This window comes from Penicillium maclennaniae, assembly GCF_028827695.1.
Source record: "Penicillium maclennaniae strain IBT 15551 chromosome Unknown utg000002l:1.0-2354659.0:1.0-2356205.0, whole genome shotgun sequence".
Classification (NCBI taxonomy): domain Eukaryota; kingdom Fungi; phylum Ascomycota; class Eurotiomycetes; order Eurotiales; family Aspergillaceae; genus Penicillium; species Penicillium maclennaniae.
In genome coordinates this window covers 873634-894650 of record NW_026623214.1, presented here as the reverse complement: position 1 = coordinate 894650, position 21017 = coordinate 873634, and the positions used below count along the sequence as shown (strand labels likewise).

The window sequence follows — 21017 nt, the reverse complement described above, 5'->3', positions numbered from 1 at the left end:
ATGCGTAGAACGGCAACACGTGTCACAATTTATTACGCCCGGTGGGCCTAACCCAAAAGGGCAACTATTACTTGTTTACTAATACACACATTTCCTAATCAGTACAAGGTAGCCAAGGAAACCGTTTCTGAAGGTTGCCAAGAGGCAATCGACATGCGTGCCATAGCACGCTAGACCTAAAGCATCATTGCAAGGATAGCCAAGGGAGCCATTTCTGGAGGTTGAATGCAAGCTGTGATCGCCATTCGAGCCCAAAAGCTCGTCAGCTATCCCCGATCGGTATTAGTGTCAAGGTCGTATAGGCAGATAGCTAACGGCCCCCTAATCCGAACCTAGCTGACTCCCTAACCCCGACTTGATAGGGTAAGCTGTACGCTAGCAATGACCTCTTTAGGTCGGGTTGTTGATTGTAGAGCCTCACTAACACGACAACACGACAACAGCAACTTTTACATGCCTTTTGTGGAATGTTGATATTATTCCATTAGAATGTCCTCCTGTTGTTGCGACAACTAAGGAGGCATGTGCCCATGTGGGCTGGCCCAAACTACCTAACTGAGGGCGAGTCGACTGACTCTAGCCGTGAACCGCTATCCAAACTATCCGTCATGTCTATACTATACCCCCCTAACACTATCCTCGATACAATATCGGGATATAAAAAAAGATAGACCAAAACTCTAATCCTAATGCAGTCCGAACTGATAACCGATGATGATGATAATGACGAAGGATGATGAACACCTCGCTTAAACAAGAAAAACTCCGTATTAAGTCGTAGTGGTAAAGCCGGCATTATCGCACCGTGACTACGCCTCCAAAGACCCGTCCTAAGACACCCCTGATCCTCTTCGTCTTAGTCTGGTGGTCCTGCATTGCCTGTAGGTCATCGGCACTGATCTCGTAAGGTAAGAGGTTGTTGCTACCCTTACTGGTCAGCCCCTGGCGGTGAGAATAGATGTCCTTGGCAGGCACAGCGGGTGGTACGATCTCGGCCGGCGAGTCGTAAAGGCCGTCCTGGGCTTCAATGATGTATGGCTGGGTAGCCTCGACATCGGGAGGAGACATCGGGGTGGTAGCTCGGGATTGCATCCTCGATGATGCGATGCTACCGGCATATGAAGGGGCCCCGGAGCTGTAGCTAAGTGCAGGAGGGGACAGATCCCGGACCGGACTCCGCGAGTTGCCCCGGCTGTAAGGTGGAGTAGGGTAGCTGCGTTGCTGTTGTTGTTGTTGGATAGCAGCCCAAGCATCCGCCTCGGCAGCCTCTCTCCTCTTCCGTGCCCGCTCCTCGGCCTTGCGGCGCCGTCTCCTGATGTGACGGTCCTCGATATCCAGGCGGATAGGGGCAAGGAATCCATCGAGCTCCCGGTAGAGATCTTGCTCTGTAATCCTGAGCTCCCAGTTCAGCAGGTTCAGGAGCTGCTTCTCCATCAGGTTGACTTCGGTCCGCGAGAAGCCAAAGTTGTAGATTGAGTTGGAAATGACGCTGTAGTTGGCCCAGTGCTTGTTCTTGGGACTGCTGTCGTTGAGGTACTTGGCCGAAAGGATCAAGGTGGCGAGGAAGATGCGGTGAGTCGTGCATCGAAGGCCCTTGGCCATTGGTTGAAGGCGGGCCTTGAGTCGGGTGAGGTAGACTAGAGTTGTTGAAAGGTAGGTGCCGTTGGACGCGTGAACTGCATGATGTAAGAAAGGAGTCGTTGCTTGATTGAAGGTACCGAAACTGATGAGGGAAATTCCCAGTCTTTATATACACGAGTGACATGACTAACCGGTCATGCACTTGGCCCGAATCCAAACATTCTAACAGAATGAGCCTCGGTTCGTCGGACTTCAAGTCACACCAGTGTCTGTGTCGGGTTCATTTCTTTTCAGCACACTGCCTCGACCACAGAACCGCCTAATTATCCTGCACCTTGGAGCAAGCGATACTAATATTACTATAAGCAATATAGTTCGAATCGTCCGGGATCGGTGTAGTAGACCGGAATCGCAAATAGGACACTCCCTTTGGAAGTAGAATACTCGTGCTGCAGGTCGGCGTGACGCTCGACAACGAGCCCAGTGTCACTGCGCCCGCGAAGTCTGGAGAGGTCGAGCCTTCAATGGATATGGTTACTGGGTTTGACGGAGAGGAGCCACTGGCATTCGAACTCAGATTCGCTGTTATGGACGAGACCACGAGCGCGTGTTGGGTGGCGATGACGGCGTAGGGATAGCGCTGGTTTGCGCCTATTGCAGCGCCGCTTCTGTGCAGGATGAACACTTTTTGGGAGCCGAAAGATGTTACTGTAAGGTTGGTCCGAATATTAGCTTCGGACATGCAGTACTCGCTTGCTACTCACCTCCATTGTTGAATTCGCCAGGTTCCCACTGCTGTGCGTTGGTGGCCAGGAGGCTGATCAGCTCGCTTGGTGCTGGGGCGGTCACTCCGACGAGCAAGGCATTGTCGGATGCGTGCTGAAAATCGTAGGCCAAAGCAAAGCTGGCACCCTTTGCGGTAGGAATTGGGGCATGTGGATTTAGTGCGGGTATAGAACCGGTGGCCTGAACGGAGCCGGAAAGGACTATCTTGGAATAGGCAATGTAGTTGGATCCATCTGGGATCGGAGAGGTGACTCGCAGTCGAATGTAAGTCAAGCCAGCTGGAATGGATTGGCTCGTCGTCAGGCTTTGCGGATTCGTATGATGAGACTGGATAGTGCCTATAGTTGAGTAACCAGCGAAATCGTTCGCAGAGGACAATTCCACGGCGATGACGACTGGGTTTGCTGCAGAAGCCCCGTGCGCATTTGTGTCGATCTGGACTTGGAATTGCTTGAGGGTGAATGGAGCCTGCGACGCGACGCCAATGTAAGCAAAGCGCTGGGCACTGCCTAGGTTGGCACCGGCATTGTGCAGACCAAATACATTGGGAGACCACGCTTGCACTCCATTTGCGAACTCTCCTGGCTCCCACTGGTTAGCATTAGTGGACAAGTTCGCCAAAAGAGTTGGGACATTGGCTCTGCTGGGGACATTGAGCGACAACTCGAGGGCCTGGTCGAGATTCAAGGGCAGTTGGAAGTCCGCCGTGGGGCCGATCGGAGGTGGAGGTGGACCAGGAGTGATCGCGGCTTTGTATTGCTTGGATGCTTCCTTAATGCCATTGAAGTAGTCGATGTAGCTGGCTTTGATGGGACCGTTTAGCTTGTCGCACATGGTCTTACACTGTTCCACCACATCGACGATGTCAAGTATTTCCAACACCGTATCGACTACCGACATCACCACCGCGACCACCGCGACGAATTTCCCGAATGCATCAAGCATGCCAAATGTGCTCGTCTCCACCTCCGCAACCTCGAATCCAGCCTCTCTGGCGTTTGCTTCGATGGTTGAACTGGCGATGCGCAGCTTGTAGAACATCAAGACAACCGCAGCGCCTCGAACAAGTGAGATGGCGGTGGTATCGAACCCCGTAAATCCGTTAATGGCCGACATAAATTGCTGGATATCTTGATCCGTCTTCCCACTGAGATTCAGGGTATCGAAGGCGTCATAAACGTTGTTGATTTCAGGGCTGTTGTAGAGGATCCGCGCCGACTCCGCGTACTGCTTGAAAAGGCCTGTGGTCAGATTTCCGTTGTTGCGTTTTTGCACTTCCGCCATGAACTGCATAAGCAACGATCGGCATGTCCTTGTGTCGAGCCCCGCCGGTGCTTTGGAGGCGATCAAGGTGTTGTTCGCCTTGTATGAGACAACGTAAAGGTTGACATTGTCATTGATATGAGATGAGATATCGGTATCAGCGGTTGTCAACTTGTTGTTCAGTTCCGTTGATTTGTCGGAGATGATTTTCTCCATGATCGCATGCGTAGCCTCAAGTGCTGCGAACGCAGCCATGCCCAAGCCGAATGACCAAATGGACGCTACTGCCGCCGCATCGGCACTGATCTGTATGGCGTCTGCGGCGATAGTCTCATCACGCACCGTCATTGCCAGGTCGACGAGGGCTGTGAACTCATTATTGACAGCGGTGTCCGAATCGAAGTCGCCAAGGTTGACGAACAGATTGTGCTCGTCAATCACTTTGTCGATGTTGCCGTCGCTCTCCGAGTCCCATGTGGACATGTAGTTCAAGTATGTGATCAAGGAGGTGCTCATCGTGACTTCCAACGTTCGCTTCCACGGTACGACGATCAAAAGGTATGGGTGCAGTAGGTTGTGAGGGTCAACAGTGTCGATTCTCTGCAAAGAGAGTTCTGTCAAACAAGTGTGAAGTCTGAGAAAGGATGAGTGATCAAGACAGGGAGGAGAGAAGGCTTTTTATAATTGAAGCCTGGGCAGTGCGTCCGCTTCCATCTTCCGCTCCTCGTTGTGAAGCTGGACACGGTCCATCTGCATAAGAGAGGCAGCGGTCAAGGCGACGCGTGCAGCTCAGCTACGACTGCTCGACGCCACGATTGTTTTCTCGTATCGATTCCCTTCGGATCTGGCGAGTGTGACCACACCTGCTGGAGTGGGAGAGGGGCGCTGTTGGCGTTGGAGAGGCAGGACCTGAAGCTCCGGAAATGCCAAAGCCTCCAAAGAAAGGCGGAGGCGGAGGCGGCGAACCCTAACTAATGCGTGGACTGCGTGATCTCATGCAAGTAGTACGAGCCTGCACCCCTGCACGTCGGCGGATTCTACCTGAGGAAGGATGCATTAAGCGGTGCCATGATATTTCGCCATGCTGCAAAGATGGCTTTTATTGTCCGTCTGACCACGTGTCAGCCCCTCGTTGGTTTGCGTCGATGGTCCGTGACCTCGAGCATCGGCGGGCTGACTCCTAAATGTAGGGATGCTTCGAACAGCCCTTCGTACGGTCTGTCCATTGGCTTCAAACTTACTTCCAGGAGTCGCTTTGGTCGCCGTGTTCGGCGTGTCCGTCCCATTCTTGTCGCCAGCATCGGCTAGTGGCGCCGGTGTTGGGGCGCCTTGGCTGGCGACGCCGACGTTGTCCTCCGATACCTTTTCGCCGTCGAACTTATCATTGATCGAGTTCTGTGCTGACTCCGCAACCCTGGTCTCTATTGGACTGCCCTCTCCCACTGCTTTGTCTAGCATCACTTCCTGCTCGGGCCGGGCTGAGACATGTGGCTTGCCGGTTCCTAGGCGTTCGTACACCTCCAGGAGACTCTCATATATGATGCACTCACTGTGCATCCATACGAGACATTGTTCCGCATTGCACCCAACTAATATCTTATCTGGGTTGCTCGGTTTTTGGCACTTGCAGAAAGATTGCAGGGACTAACAAGGACAACAGAGTTAGCGACATCCCAGAATAGGAGAAAGAGAATTACTTGCCGACAGCTCCTTAGTTCTCACATCATACGCCTGCCTCCAGTAGAGAGCTTCATGGACGTCCTCGTTTTCTTCGAACATTTGCGTTACCTCCGCCTTGTCGGTCACGCTGACCACATTGATAATGTCCACTAAGTAGGCTTAGAGTGATTTCTACGGTCTAACACAGGGTAGGTAACTTACTGTGGTTGGAGGCGATCAGCTCCAGTGCGCCGTGATACGGCTGACGGCCCTGCACAAGCCTATTCCCGTCTCGAGTTCTCGGGGGGAGCTCATCTGGCCAGTACATCCAGTAAATCCTAGCAATAACCCTAAGTTCAGATAGAGCCTTTATAAGGAGTAGGAGCCACTTTTGGCCTGGCGGTTGCGCTTCTGCTCGTGCCATTAGGGAAGTAGTGCCTGTCGTAATTTCGGCGCCCGCAACACTGGGTTACTGGAAGCCAAGCTGCTGCTGCTCAAGGAATAGCTTCGCTATATATTTCAGTGTTGCCGCTCGATTTGCGCATTTCCTACAGTACTTTCGCATAACTAATTATCCCAAATAGCCTAAACGCGTAACCTTCGTTCTGGGCGTCCTTCAAAACTGGCGAGCGGCACTAGTAAACCCGCATTATTGCCAGACATGACTTGTATGTTGCCGGATATGTTGACTGCGGGTGCTAAGAGGGTGGGCGGATGAATCCAACCCCTTTTCCTCATGGGGTGCTGTCGTCTGTCTCTGTAAGGGCTCCAGGACAGGGGAGTGACAATCAATGGTACCTTACCTGCGCCACACGAAATTTCTGTGACGGCAGCCTCTTTGCCCCGTCACAATCCTGCATGTATAGAGGATCGTTAAGTATCTATTCTTTCTCGTAAAGTTTCCTCACTATCTACATCTGACCTTGTTACCGTCCTCGCTCTTGGTGAACCGTAGACACGAAGATATTGGAGAGGCAAGGGTGGACAAATCTGGCCAATTCCTCGGGCGGATCGGCTTGCCGGGGTGGTGTAGAAGGTGTAGGTATGGCAGACTCGGGTTCTATGACTGCCTCGGGGTCTTGCAATATCCGTTCGCGCTTATTGGCTAGTAATGTCTTCGTTCGCAACCGCTAGGCTGCCTATTGCGACCCGCGCCTCTTACAAGCCTGAAGGATCTGCTAAGTAACGAGCTCGGCGCTTATAGAGCAGTCATTACACCTAATCAGGATCTCGAGCAGACGTCAATGACGACGCCTTCGGAGGGTGGGTGACCCTACTTGTTCCAAGTTATGCTCGCTAGAGGCCTTCGGCATGGTACTGACTCAACGTCCAGTCTTATGAGGGCACAATCCCTTCAGTTGGCTCGCATGGGAGGTCTTCTGTTCAACCCAGGCTCATACCGGCACAATTACTCCTGTTGCTCCTAGAGGCCTTCGGCAAGGGGCTGTTTTAGGCACCCAGTCTCATGATGAAGCTCGTTGGAGGTTTGCCAACTGGTCAGGCTCATGGAAGTTCGGTAGGATCAGGCGGCAAGGACGACAAACGTGAGCACTGCAGGGTACGAAGGCGAAGCATGAAGGACGGAGCCAGCCCAGCTCCACCTCCTATATGCATAGGAGCCAAGGTGGGGCTTCCTTTAAGAAGGCTCCCCTGATAACGCTGAACCTCGGACTGAATACCAGACCTGCGTAGTAAACTTGAAGCGGTGCTTCTTCAAGAACCGGCCTAACAGCGAGAACGAAGCGTGCCGCATCATGAATTAGGGCTTGTAAACTTGAGCGTGCTACGCCGTGAGGGATTACTGAAGTGCTATTGGTCTCGAGGTTCAGGGGGGACAGAAAGGTTGATTTGATTCTGTCACGCAGTTTTGATCGTATCTGCGGTGGTCCCGTTTGCTTGGTCTTGCAGGTCAGCTACAGTTGTCATCCCTCCAGGCGAAGGACCTCTTACCGAAAACATCGAATCGAGTATATGAACCATATCAACCCCATCAGACACACGACCAAGCAATGCAAGCGATTCAAGCCAATGAAGGAAGTGCTTTTTGAGGAACATTTCGACATCATTGCAGCTGCTTGTGTCTATGTCGCTTCTTCTACAGTGGTACACCCAGAACCGGCAAGCGTACCGGACATGAGGTTGAATGTGTCTGTCTACTTCGGTCCTGCTCAAGTCGGCCGTACGAGCTCCTGGATGTCGGAGATTGCACATATCACGCCGCAGGTGCTTCGACAGTACTTGGAGGGAGCGCTTGTATATTTCACAGTGGACCAGTCGCCCATCGATGTGAAACCGCGGATCCGAGCATCTACTCTGGTTCAGAAGGAAGTCGCGGAACGATGGGTGGAGCAGCCGAACGGTATTTGACTCGACTTCTGGCACATCGAGAACCGAATGCAAGTTGGCCAAGGTCCTCTTCAAAGTTGCGACATCTTTCCCAAGCAGCTCCGCAAGACTAGCTACAGACAGCGGATCTTGTAGCGTGACGATAGGTCCAACAACTTGGCGAAACAGCTCGTGAAGCATCTGGCTTTCTGCTTCGCTGTAATCCCCTTGGACGGAACTAGCAAGGACGGTGGTATAGATCTCATCAAGTTTGCGTTCTGGCGGAAGCATCCTGTTGCCTCCATGATGAAGAAGCGAAGACAAGCGTGCTTCTGCAAGCTGGCTGTCTTCTCCGACGAATCGACAGGCTGTTGCAGCCCAGATGAACAGCCCACCTGAGTTCTGCACCAGACGTGCAACAGCTTGCTCCTCTGGCCAGCCAGCCTTGAACTCACACTTTTGTCCGACGAGTCTAAGCTGGTATCTTAAGAACACGGCAATATCGTGTTCTATGATCGAGGGCCTAATATCGTGAAGCGCAAAGTCTCGGTGTTCGTCCCTCCGCACTTGGGTAAGCCCGTATTGGATAGGACCCGCTGGCGAGTCTTCGCCATCGGCCCAGTCGTGTATCTCGTGGAGGAGGTCGACGCGGGTGTCGGGCAGGCAGGTCGGTTCGTGCTGTGGTTGGTAGGCGTTGAACGGCTCATCCTCCTTGGGCTCCAAGCGCTGAACCACAGACATCTTTCGCTGATAGGAAATAAGTGTTAATTGTTATGTTCTCTAAAGCAAAGCTATGCGTGTCTAATCTGTGACGATAATGCGTGTAGCCATTGTTGTCGGTGACTGATAGTTCCGGAAGCAAAAGGGTCGGGCTCCAGTTAAGTAATTTAAACCACCTAGCCTTTATCCCGGTGAGCGCCCGTTACGGAGCCCCCACACATACCAGCGCATCATGACAGCAAGAGCCGGATCTGAAGAAGTAAAACGTGAAATCTAAAGCTTTTCTGTGGACAGGTACGGTACAGTAATGCTGGCACCCTGCGTGGTCAGTAAAGGAGAAGAAGGTACTGGCTCTAATAATGGCTAGAATACGGCAGCGCTAGGGTTGCATCAAACAGCTGCAGGCGCCAGATATAGCTCTTGTACTCTGCATTGTTTTTTTCAGGGGTGAACCTACTCTAACCTGAATGGAAAAAACATCCGCAGGAGCCTAATATGGCTCTAACAACAGGCGAAGGGTGTCCAAGGACCGCAAAAACACGGGGAAGGTGTGAGGGTGCTATCGCCTGTAGACGGCGCTGTATACAAAACTGGCGGCTGACTACACGTGTAAGTTTTGCAGCAACGAAAATCCAAATTCAACTGAGGCAACTTTAGCCGACCACCTCGGTTTTGGCTTCTCCGACAAGCTGCTCAGGCTGAGTCTAGAAAAGGTACGTACGTACTATGTCCGGCAGAAAAGGTACGTACTGTTATGTCCAGCAGAAACGGTACGTACTGTTATGTCCGGCAGAAAAGGTACGTACCTGTCTGTTACGGACGTGCCGGTGAGCTACTACAATAAGTCGCACATATATCGCATTGGCAGTCGAAATGGCATTTCATATGTCCTAAGTCATACTTACAATAGAGTAGATGCGATACCGCCATGGTGAAGCCGTGACACCGCCGAACTGGGTGGAGTGGTAGCCTACAGTCCAAGGCACGGGTATCCGTGGTTATCATGTTAGCATCGGCCATCACGGACGCGCCACAGACGTGACAATATCATTGCTATCTTCCAACCCAGGGGATGCCATGGGCGTCAACGCAACTTTGACAGTCCAAATCAGATAAAGTCAGCAACGACGTTACTTATTTATTACTGCCGTATTTGTAACCAAGACACGGTCACTATATAAAACTATCTGCTCAAGTCCATGACAAACGAACGGACCACTCTCCACGCGACGCGCCTCCCTTCCACTCACCACTAGCACTTCTTTTCAACCTAGCCCCTCGCAAGACGATAGCGAGGCCTCCTGCTTTACATAAATGTGTTAGTGCATGTATCAGTAAGCTCCACGTGACCTGTGGTCGTGACGTGACATAGGGGGGGCTGTGTTCCTTACAGTCTGACCGAACACTGTCAGGAACGGGCAACGTCCTAGCCGCTTTCACATGTCCGAATCCTCTCTAGGAGCTGCGGACTCAAGAGCTTCTCGTCCACCCAAGTATCCTCTTCAGACGGACGGCCATGCCAATGTAAAAGATATTGACTCTTCCCGGCCTTTCGACTCTTTCCGGCCGTTAACCGAGTATCCAAGACTTTCACTCCCGAGTCAATACCTTGATATGCTGCTTCAAAGTCACGAAGCATTTCCTTGTCCAGAATATCTTTCCTTGGTACCCACCAAATGGTACCATCAGCCCACTTCAACAAGAAAGTGTTTCTATCCCACCGGGCAAGCAAGCAATCCACTCCGCAAATGTCGCTATCAGGAATAGTATCATCTGGTTGGCTCGTCTGTCCTGGTATGCTCCCTGTGCACATCTCAGATTGCTTGTTTCCGGCTCCAAGTGTAGGATGCTGCGATGATCTGTGACCGTGACCTGAAGTGGGCCAAGTAAACTGCAGTTGGAACGTGGCTATACCATCGACTTAGACGCGTTAGAGGATAGCATCGGCAAGACGCCATTCTCCGTAGCTCGCAAGCTCCTCAGTGTTTGCAGACATCGCGTTATTCCCGCTCTTTCCATTCGGTTTCCTTACGACACGTGCTCTTTTATGCTTGCGTGGCACATATTCTTCGTCTCCGCCGTCATTGAGTTGCCTCTTGGGCAAACGAGAACGAAGATCGTGCTTATGGCCAGCGCCATATTGCCCGCGTGATGGCCTGATTGCCGCTACGGGTGCTCATGTCGACTCCACTACACAAGATGGCTATAACCTGTTTATGGAATATGCTAATACTGGTGCTGGAGCTTATGGGAGTAATATGGCTTCTCGGTCCGCGTATGTCTCTCTTCTGGACTCATCGCAAGTTTCCGATTACAGTAGTCTTCGCAGATGCCTTCTCTACCTACGCCGACTGCGACGTGAGCTGGGTTGACGCATCCGTCTTGGCTGCTATTGAGAATACCGATGCTATCACAACATCTACTTCAATCGCCTCTACTGCTACTGCCACCGCTGCCTCAGCTACTACCTCTACCGCCTTGACCACATACACTAGCACTTCGACCTCTGTCGCTGCCACTGCCACATCCACATACGTCGTTGATGCTGCCAACGGACCTTACAAAAACGTTACCGCCGCCATTGCTGCTCTACCTAACGACGGCAACGAGTACACTATCTATGTCAGGGCCGGCACCTATAATGAGCAGGTTTCCATCACTCGCCAAGGTCTGACCATTCTACGTGGTGAGACCAATTTTGAGAATGATTACACCCAAAACACTGTGACTTTTGAATACGACGACGGAGAGCTCACAAGTGCCAATAAGGACGAGAGCACCATGGTGGTAAATGCCAAGAACACCGATGGAAAAGGTCTGGCTATTTACAACATCGATTTCCACAATGCCCATGCCCAGGTATCCAACACTGCTGCGCTTGCAGCTGACTTCTACGGCAACGTGCAAGCCTACGGTTGTTCCTTCGTTGGCTTCCAAGATACCCTGCTTGCAAACAAGGGTACTCAGGTCTTCTCGAATTGCTACATCGAAGGTTCCATTGACTTCATTCGGGGTTTTTCGACTGCATACTTTTACCAGTCCGTCATTGTGACCAACACCGCCGGTGCTTGTATTGCTGCTATGAGTCGTTCGTCGTCTACCGCGACTGGAGGTTACGTCTTTGATAACTGCCTTGTCACCTACACCTCTACCTATGGCAGCACCTTCCAGGATAGCTGGCTCGGCAGGCCCTACTCTGCGTACAGTATTGTTGTTTACATGAACTCTTACATCGACAAGCACATCAACCCTTCTGGATGGCATATCTGGTCCACGAGCGCTCCTCAAACCGACTATGTCACTTTCGGAGAATTCAACAACACAGGGCCCAGCGCTTGGTCAAGCAGCCGCGCATCCTTCGCCACCAACCTGACCGAGGCAGAGGCCGAAGCTTACACTTTGGCCAACTGGATCGGGGACACTACCTGGCTTGACATGGATACCTACGCTATTGCTCCCTCGTATGATCTCACTGGTGGAGCTAGTGCCACAACAACTTCGACTAGCTCGGCTAGCACCACAACCACTACTTCTACCTCCACTGCAATTGCAACTTGGACTCACCCATCCAGCGGTACCATCCCTCCTACTGGTGCTGTCCTGGTCAGCCCCTTAGGAACCATCGAGGGATCTTACAGTAACCTTACCGATGCTTTGTCTTCCCTGCCCGACGATACTACCACTCAGGTCATCTTCATATACGCTGGTACCTACACCGAGCAGGTTCCTACCATCAACAGAGATGGCCCTGTCATGATCATTGGTTACACTACTGGCAATCCCGGTCAGAGCTATGCCGGCAATGAGGTTACCGTCACTTTCTATCGCGGTCTCTCCGTCTCCCCTTGCCGACCGGTCACTCCGATGCCGAGACTGCCACCATTGCTACCGCATCTACCAAGATTGCTTTCTACAACATCAACATCATCAACTCGGCCAATCTTGATGGTGCCGAGTCATCATACGTGACCCTGGCGGCTTCCATCTACGGGAATCACATTGCATTCTACGCGTGTTACTTCCAGGGCTGGCAAGACACTCTCCTGACCGGAGCCACTGCTGGATACCAATACTATGAGTCATCATACATTGAGGGTGCGATTGATTTCATTTGGGGATACTCCAAGGCTTACTTCAAGGGTTGCACCATCGGAGCTAAGCGCGCCAAGTCTGCTATTACTGCCCAGAGCCGTGCTTCTGCCAGTGCCATTGGCGGTTACATTTTTGATCAGACTCTGTTCACTGCTGCCGCCGATGCCACTGTCGATCTCACCGAGACTGTCTACCTTGGCCGTCCTTACTCCGAGTACGCGCTTGTCGTTATCAAGAACTCCTACCTTGCTGATGTCATCAACCCATCTGGATGGAAGGTCTGGTCAACCTCTGATGCTCGCACCGACTTTGTTACCTTTGCCGAGTACAACAGCTCTGGCCCCGGTAACTGGGAGAACAACGAGGCTGCCCGCGAGGCGTTCAGTTACTGCACTCTCCTGACCGAGGACAATTACTCGCTTGCGACCGTCATGGATTCGACTGACTGGATTGATATGACCTATTGGGACACCATCGACATCCCTACTGCAGTCTCTGGAACTTCCACTGCTACTGTTACTGCGACCGCCACGGCAACAGCTACTGCCACTGCCACTTATGACGGAACTGCTCCTCCTACGGGTGCCTACATTGTCTCCAAGACTAGCCTCGGAAACAGCACAACTTACTATGACACCATCCAGAGCGCGCTTGATGCTATTCCCACATCATCTAGTGTTACTCCCACCATCTTCATCGACCCCGGTACATATGAGGAGCAGCTTGTCGTCAGTAAGGAGGGCTCTGTTATCTTCATGGGCTATTCTGAGTCCACCTACGATTACTGCAGCAACCAGGTCACCATTCAGTACAACCATGGTATCGACACTGGAGCCGACGAGTCTAACTCTGATGGTGCTACTGTGTATGCGACTGGTAACTACTTCGCTGTGAGTTCCATTCCACGTTGACAGACTGTGACTGCATTTACTGACAGTTTTTAAAGGCCATGAATATCAACTTCATCAACAACAACGGCACTCAGAAAGACATTGCTACTCTGGGATTTGCTGTCAAGTCGAGCAAGTACGCCAGTCTTCATGGTGAGTCTCTCTAACTTCATAACTCATCCCAATTTCACAAGGATGCTGACCAAACGACAATAGGCTGCCAGGTCATCGGTAACCAGGACGCTCTTCTGATCAACGGTTACCTTTTTATGAGCAACGGTTATGTAGAGGGTAACATTGACATGGTTTGGGGAAGTGGCTCTGCTTACTTCCTCAACACCACGATTTCACCCAACGAGGATGGCATCAATCTTACCGCCGACAAGCGCGCTACCTCCGCCACCGCGGGTGGCTTCGTCTTCGATCAGTGCACTATTACTCCGTCGACTGGCGCTGGGACCATGTCCGATATCTCCCTCGGCAGACCTTGGAACCAGTACGCTCGTGTCGCATACATTGATTCTTACCTCGACTCTTGCATCGAGGCCGCTGGATGGAACCAGTGGTCTACTTCTAGCCCCCGAACCGATGGAGTCACTTTTGCCGAGTATGGCAACTCTGGGCCCGGATCAAGCACTAAGTCGCGTGCCTCGTTTGCTACGCAGCTCAACAACACTGGTGTCGTGCAATTCGAGCTTGCGAACTTCTTCCCTACTACTTCTTGGATCGATTTGACCCACGTTGATGGCACTCCATTTGCTCCAGGCGCAAGCATCACTACCACCACTATCTCAACCGCAACCTCCACCAGTGCTGCTTCGACAACGACTCTTATTCCCATCACCGAGACCGTTACTGTCGATGTCATCTCAACCTCGACTGAAGCTATTTATGCTACCGTGACTCCGATCGATAAGACCTCGATCGTCAAATCCACTGTAACTCTCACCATCACTCCTGATGTTGTCTCCAAGATCACCACAGCCAAGTCGACTATCACCACTGTTGAGACAATCACTGAGCCTACAAAGACTTCCACTAAGACCTCTCTTGTGAACATTGATGCCGGTAGCATGATTACCCCAGATCCCAAGACTGTCACCTCGACTGACAAGGCGACTGCTACCGTCACGATCTCCGTGCCCGGCAAAGACACCACCAGCACGGCGAAGAGTACTCTCACCGAGACCTCTATCATCACTGCTGCCGCCTCCACCGTGACTAGCACCGATATGGAGACTGCCACCAGTCTTAAGACTACCAGTGGAAAGGCTGGGACGACTACGGTGACCGACACCGTGACAGTTGGGAAGGGAGAAACCACCACCATCTCCACCAAAGCCACCACTGTAACCGTCTATTCCACGTCAATCAAGAGTGCGACCAAGTCTGTGACAACAATTGTCGCCTGTAACACAGCGGCTAAGGCCAAGCGTGGTTACGGTGATCTCCTCCCTCGTGCTGGTGGTTCCACCGTCACTGCCACTGTGTATACCACCGAGATCGACTATATATCCAAGACCTCCACTATTACTATTCCGGCCGCGACCGACTATATCACCGATATCACTACCAAGACAACTTCAATCAAGGCCTCGACTGTCATTGACACAATTACTTCCGTTGCAACTAAGGTCTCCTCGACCACCATCGCAGCCGTCACCTCGATCGTGACTGTCACTGAGACCACTTCTGTTGGTAAGACCACTACCCTCAAGGCATCCACAGTCACCCAATTTGTGACCTCCGTCGTGGGCAAAATTTCCACTGTCACTCTCCCCGGATCAACCGTCACAACCACCAGTGTCAAGACAACGACGGCCAAAAGCACCACCAAGCTTCCTGCAGTCACCACCACCACGACAAGACTACGACGGTCAAGAACACTACCACTCTGCCAGCCACCACAAGCACAGTGACCAAAACCTCGACTGTGAGCAATACTCCCTCAGTCACCATCACTGAGCGTGCGACTGCGACTACCACTAAGGTGGTCAAAACCACTTCGACCAGCACTTCGACCAGCACTGCGACTGTTACTAAGACGGCTAAGTGCTCTTAATTGCTTAATCTCCTTTTGTCTCTCTTGAGTTGTTTGGTGCCTTTCCGGCCCGCTGATCCTTCCTCAATTGGGTTTTATCTATTATTTATCTCGATATAATTTTAGCCCTGATCCTCACATGACCTCTCATCATTAAATTTACAAACATTATAAACCCCCAGGCATCCACCACTTTTGGCATATCACAACTAGTCATGGTAGCTGCCACTTGGGTTTGTAGCTCAACTTTCAAGGTTGTCTTATAAAAGGTGATACTGCAAGAAAAGAGAGGGCTACTTTGATTGAAATGAGATCTTGCACAGGGTTATGGAAATGTCACAAATTTAAAGTTGATTTCAACACACAATAAGGGTTTCGAGTAGTTGGCGTTGATGTGAGCGGCATATCAGTGTGCACGATTTCCCCCCCCTCCCCCGGTCAGATGTATGAATCCAATATCTCTATCTGCGATAAAAGCTGTGACAGAGACTCTCTGGCGTTGATCAATTCTACAGTATTTTCGGGCCCACTGAGAGACTTTGAGCCAGGCCACCTCCGCTCGCGAATGAGATTCTCCCGAGCCTCCGCGCTTACTTCAAGCAACATGGCGGGCGGAAAACCCGTCTGATCTTTGTAAACATTATTTCCCCTGGTAGCAAGCAGCATTCTGACTATTGCCGCGTTAATTCTCAACGTTGCCCGTAGAAGGAGTTTCTGGACGTTACAATGACCCGTGAGATCAGGGTCCACTCTCGGATCAGTGAGCAAAGTCTCAACGAGTTCTTCATTATTTCGGTCAACGGCTAATTCCAAGGGAGTTGACTTTGCATGTAGTGCATTTGGATCCACGTTTTCACGATTGACGAGTAGACGAACCAATTCAGGCTTTTGTCTCTCCACCGCGCTATGGAGAGTTGTAACCTGAGAATTCTTCCTTCGCACTAGCCCGGGGTTGGCGCCACGGGCAAGCAACATCTTCACGACCTCGACATGGCCATTCCGTGCGGCGACTGAGATCGGAGTATAGCCATCCGAGTCATACGCGTCGACGTCAATCTGCTCGTGAGCCACAAGTGCCTCTACCACATGTATATGCCCACGGATGCTAGCACCATACAATGCCGTCCGTTCCCGCTGGTTGCGGTTATTAGGATCGACTCCATGAGCGAGTATCGCTTAGACTATAGTGACGTGGCCATGATGCGCCGCTGTGAATAGAGGCGTGTATTGACCCCGAATTGGAAGCTCGGGGGACTGCGTGACGTCTGTCCAAGCTAGGAGTGATCTCTTGAAAGCTAAAATATTTCCTTTCTGAGCCGCGGCGTAAAGGGCGGATCCGTTGTAACATTGCGGATTCCGTCGATAGAAGCAATGAATGAGTGTTTCGTACCAGTGAGGGTGGATTTGAGCGAGAAAAAAGAGATCCGCCTCAGAGTCAACATAGAACGCGAGCAAGAGAAGTATCTCGGTTGGAAGTTTCCCCAGTGTCATGGTTGATATATACTAGTTATGCGAGAAGAGGAACGTGAAAGCCGTGTTGCTCTTTTTGCGAGTCGTTGTGAGCCTCTGAATACGGGGCCAAGGAGCTAGTCGGATTTTCTCATTATTGGCAGGTTGCAGCCTATTCTATTTGCGGTGGAGCTTAGTTATAAGAAAAACATCGGTCCCAGTACCCATAGCTCATCAGCTTCGACACTTGGAGGTTCTCAATGGCAATAAGCTTGCAGCAACCAGGACGTCGAGGCACACTTGTACCCCGCCTGGCTGCAGTAGCGGATCGGTGTCTTTCCCCACATCCACATTGCCCCGATGATTCTTAAAAGAACGAGTCTTTGAGCCTGGGGCAAAGTGTCAGTCGATGGGATTAATTCTAGGAGCGACTGATATGTCGTCTTCGATCTTCACTTCAAATCTCCGTAAATTACCCCACAGGCATTGTCACTCCAGTCTCGCTTTGATGACAAAATTTTCCTCTTGACACGGATTAGCCCGCTGTCTCCTACAAAGAAAGTCATTCCTTGTAAATTCATCAAGGATCTTTCTACTGTGACCCCGGGAGTATCACCGATCTAGGGGATAATCGGGATGGTAAGTCTAAGGTGATGGGTTGTACCTCTCATCACAAAGTCGGTTCGCATCGCTTCGGCCCCTACTCTTTGTGATCAGTTGCTGACGGGTCACAGGAAAAACCGCACAGCAAGAGCTCTGTTCATTCGAGAGATTTGGGCATGTTCCGAGCTACTGAGCAACTTTTTAAATCCTAGAGGGGCGATGCTATTGCCATCCTCCAATACCTTCCCTTTCAGCCCGAAACCTTGACTTGATAGATTCAACCACCCCTCTTTCGGAAACCAATCTCGACTTTTCAAGTTTTTTTGTCATTTTGAAGAGTGATTATGTTAGACAAGAATTCCAGAAGAACACAGTTGCACAATAGAAAAGTTGTAGGGGAGGACGGAAACCATTCCAGCCCTCCCCCCTGTTGTATCCGCAATCCTCTACTCCTTTGCCTTCTTTTCTCTCTCCGTGATGTCAACGTAGACATGTCCCAGAGGGCCAGCCTCTGGGCTCCATCCCCCATGCACGACTCTATATTTATCATTTTCATCAATTGTCTCGACCAGATTGGCATGCTCTCCCCACGATTCTCCCAATGAAGCTCACAAATCTTATCATCGCCACGAAAAAGGTCGAGACGGCCTTCACTGCCTCGGCGGCCCTGGGCTCCGATTTCCCCGACTCCGCCGCCAGAGATCTTGATCTCGTCGACCTCTTCTTCGGTCAGGGACATGCGGCGGTTTTCCGGGTTGTAGAACTCCCCGCTGCTTACTGTCAGTAGTGGTATGGATGACCTGGGGAGTCATTGAATGTACCCTTCAATCACAGTGTGGTGCACGGAGACCTCATCTTTCAGATGGTCCCGGATGTGGAATGACACCCATTGGGAGTTGTAGTTGTTGAAATCGTTCATAGTGAAGTGAAATGAGTTGTTAGAAGGGGTTTGATGTAACCTTAAGAAAGGTGGGAGATCTCATCAAGACGGGAGTGAATCAGCCGGGTTTTATAAGAATTTACCCCGCATTCCGAGAGTTGCGGGGATTGCCTGACGGCGTGTCGTGTGATGACTCGACGATGTCATCTATCAGGCCAATTCCCAATGGGATGCTGTGGTCATACCGGGGTCGGTCTCGTGATGTCATTGGCCAATGAGAGGGCTATCCGTGGAAACACTCGACTTTGGCTTTGGATACTTTGCGGGAGACCTTTTATTTCAGTCTCTCTTTCCCAAATTACATTCTCTTCTTATATATTCAGAATCCTTGGAAAGACTGGGCGGTATTTCTATGGTGTCGTTGGTTGCCAATCGTGTCACGTGCCTTGACCCGGTCTGGTGATCGCCCCCTAGCTTCTTTATTGACCAACGAGATTGTCTTTCAAGATGCTTTGCAATTAACTTTCCACCACATACGACCATAGGGTGTGGAGAACAGGGCTTCCCGTCCGCTCAGCCGTACTTAAGCCACACGCCGGCAGGTTAGTAGTTGGGTGGGTGACCACCAGCGAATCCCTGCTGTTGTATGTTGTTTTTCTTCTTCTCCATCGTTCAATATCAAATTAAGAATGTTGTGATAAATTTGAAGCCTCATTTGACTGATGCAAATGCCATGAATAGTCTAAAATGATGACTTAGCTCCTCATTATCTGCATGAGACGTAAAGTGTATTTCAGTACCATAGACAACAAAGCGTGAATCACAGAAATATATAAGCAGACTGCACAACGAACTGGGCGCTAAGAATTAGTTGAACACGACAGTTGGTATATTACGCCTGACTTTTACGACTCCCGGAACCGTATTCCCAGTTCGGCTTGGCTTTCAAGTCTGGCATAGAGAGCCTGGGTCTAAAGGCGATACACGAGGATCAGGCAAACGGCGAATGGTATTTGCGTAAGGGCATCTGTTTGTACCACGCTAAGCCGTTCTTGCCACCTGAGCTCGACAATTGGATTGAAGGGGGTTTCAAGAGATAGTTGAGCACGACAATTGGAAAAGCTGACGCCAGACTTGAGTGACCGCCTTCCATATTAGGCTTAGCATCCAAGTCTGGCGGCATCCACTTTAATACCTTGGCATACACATTACTTTCAGTCTTACCTTCTTCCACGCGCGCCAGCCAAGGTCCGTGCATCTCCAATCCTCTAAATTGACCAGGATTCATGATTTGCGAAGTGTGGGTAAAGGTAAGAAAAATTGGTCTGCGTAAGGGTTGGTCACAATACTGCACTAAACCTTCTTTGTCACCTGAGTTCGAGAATTGGATTCTAAAGTGGTTTAGCGCCTTAGCGCCAATTCTAGTGACTCCAGGAATTACAGGGTGACCAAGAAATAAATGTAGGTCTCCACTATTATTCTGCTGGCAATTTGTAAATAACCAATATATTAAGTTTATGTAAATACCACTTATTGCCAGCCAACGCTGTAGAATAAAGATACTGATTTCGTCATATATAGTAATTTCGTAAGGCGGTATATAATTATGAGAGGAAGGCGGTGAGAAAACCTACATTTATTCCTTGGTCACCCTGTAGTTGTTGAGTTCGCTTGGCCACCATACCGCGCTAATACTCTTTCGTCACCTGAGTTCGAGAGTTGGGTTCAATAGAGGTTTAGCGCCGACGCGTCAACTCTAGAGACCCACCAATTCAACTCTCGATGCCAGCTATACTGCACACAAAGTGGGGCCAAATAGACCAAACAAGGCATCGATGTCTTCAAAGTAGGGAACAGGGTTTCTCTTATTAGAGTCCTGGATAGATATCTTGTTTTACGCAGACCCACGGTCAGTCGCAGCTAATGTCAAGACTTGCTGAGGTTGTAAGAGGATTCAGAAGAATTAAATCGGAGGAGGAAAAAGATCGATGTCTGCGCGGTTAAATCAGAACGTCATTTTACCGGCTTGAGAGTAGCTTAAAGAACTTTACTGATCGGAAAAAGACCCAGGCATCTTGTTGCTGGAGCTTGGGTACCTTGCGTCCAGGTAGTACAGTCCCCTTTTGAACCTTCGGCTTTTTTGACATCTGCAGATTTAAACTCTAGGTCTTTCTAGCAGCCAGGAAAGGAGTAGGACGTGCTACTGTGGATGAGTTATCGGCTATCTTTATCGAGTGAGATCTGACGTGAAAAACAAATGATGAAGATGTGGTAATTCTCGACAAAGTAAAAGAATGGTGTGTCTGATCCCACCTGAGAGCAAATCGCTGTTGTAATATTAAGATCTTGCTTTGGGTGGCTCGGTGTTGACCAGTGATACGGGTCTCGGAGTTTGGAGGCCACTTTTCCACTACAAACGAGCATATTGCTTTGATTGTTCAATCATATGTGCAGTTCTCACGGAAGTTTCGCCATAATCGCCTAACTGACTGTCTGCATGTGCCCTGAAGTCTTGCCCTGATGATTCCAGACTTTTCTCATATCGCCTTGGGCATGTATGTTGGGAAATCACTCTTTATGACTAAGTCGTGACGATGAAGCTCTCTGGCATGGCCTGAACTCATCACCACCACAGCGCGCTAGATCCATTTCTTTGATCCTGCACCAGAACTTATCTAGGACAATGTGCATTGAACTCATTCAGACGAGTATCGATGCATGCGGCTTG

General features: G+C 50.6%; 8 protein-coding genes across 8 annotated transcripts; 1 reads left to right on the top strand and 7 right to left on the bottom strand.

Annotated features, from left to right (window-relative positions):
• Positions 1–795: 795 nt before the first annotated feature.
• N7477_001552 (cyclin family protein) lies at positions 796–1602 on the bottom strand (the record flags this gene model as incomplete). The annotated part of the gene is made up of 1 exon (XM_056963215.1): positions 796–1602. One exon carries the CDS (start codon positions 1600–1602, stop codon positions 796–798), a length of 807 nt encoding a protein of 268 aa, XP_056826134.1.
• A 298-nt stretch (positions 1603–1900) lies between these two features.
• N7477_001551 (uncharacterized protein) lies at positions 1901–2323 on the bottom strand (the record flags this gene model as incomplete). Its single annotated transcript, XM_056963214.1, has 1 exon — positions 1901–2323. The coding sequence occupies one exon, from the start codon at positions 2321–2323 to the stop codon at positions 1901–1903; it is 423 nt and encodes a 140-aa protein (XP_056826133.1).
• A 14-nt stretch (positions 2324–2337) lies between these two features.
• N7477_001550 (uncharacterized protein) lies at positions 2338–4146 on the bottom strand (the record flags this gene model as incomplete). Its single annotated transcript, XM_056963213.1, has 1 exon — positions 2338–4146. One exon carries the CDS (start codon positions 4144–4146, stop codon positions 2338–2340), a length of 1809 nt encoding a protein of 602 aa, XP_056826132.1.
• A 540-nt stretch (positions 4147–4686) lies between these two features.
• On the bottom strand, positions 4687–5187 carry N7477_001549 (uncharacterized protein; the record flags this gene model as incomplete). The annotated part of the gene is made up of 1 exon (XM_056963212.1): positions 4687–5187. One exon carries the CDS (start codon positions 5185–5187, stop codon positions 4687–4689), a length of 501 nt encoding a protein of 166 aa, XP_056826131.1.
• A 1959-nt stretch (positions 5188–7146) lies between these two features.
• On the bottom strand, positions 7147–8355 carry N7477_001548 (uncharacterized protein; the record flags this gene model as incomplete). The annotated part of the gene is made up of 1 exon (XM_056963211.1): positions 7147–8355. One exon carries the CDS (start codon positions 8353–8355, stop codon positions 7147–7149), a length of 1209 nt encoding a protein of 402 aa, XP_056826130.1.
• A 2256-nt stretch (positions 8356–10611) lies between these two features.
• Positions 10612–15235, top strand: N7477_001547 (putative pectin methylesterase; the record flags this gene model as incomplete). The annotated part of the gene is made up of 4 exons (XM_056963210.1): positions 10612–12189; positions 12237–13316; positions 13373–13469; positions 13533–15235. The coding sequence occupies 4 exons, from the start codon at positions 10612–10614 to the stop codon at positions 15233–15235; spliced, it is 4458 nt and encodes a 1485-aa protein (XP_056826129.1).
• Positions 15236–15795: 560 nt separating this feature from the next.
• Positions 15796–16848, bottom strand: N7477_001546 (ankyrin repeat domain-containing protein; the record flags this gene model as incomplete). Its single annotated transcript, XM_056963209.1, has 2 exons — positions 15796–16491; positions 16549–16848. The coding sequence occupies 2 exons, from the start codon at positions 16846–16848 to the stop codon at positions 15796–15798; spliced, it is 996 nt and encodes a 331-aa protein (XP_056826128.1).
• Positions 16849–17855: 1007 nt separating this feature from the next.
• Positions 17856–18328, bottom strand: N7477_001545 (aegerolysin type hemolysin; the record flags this gene model as incomplete). The annotated part of the gene is made up of 3 exons (XM_056963208.1): positions 17856–17944; positions 18022–18179; positions 18231–18328. The coding sequence occupies 3 exons, from the start codon at positions 18326–18328 to the stop codon at positions 17856–17858; spliced, it is 345 nt and encodes a 114-aa protein (XP_056826127.1).
• Positions 18329–21017: the final 2689 nt, after the last annotated feature.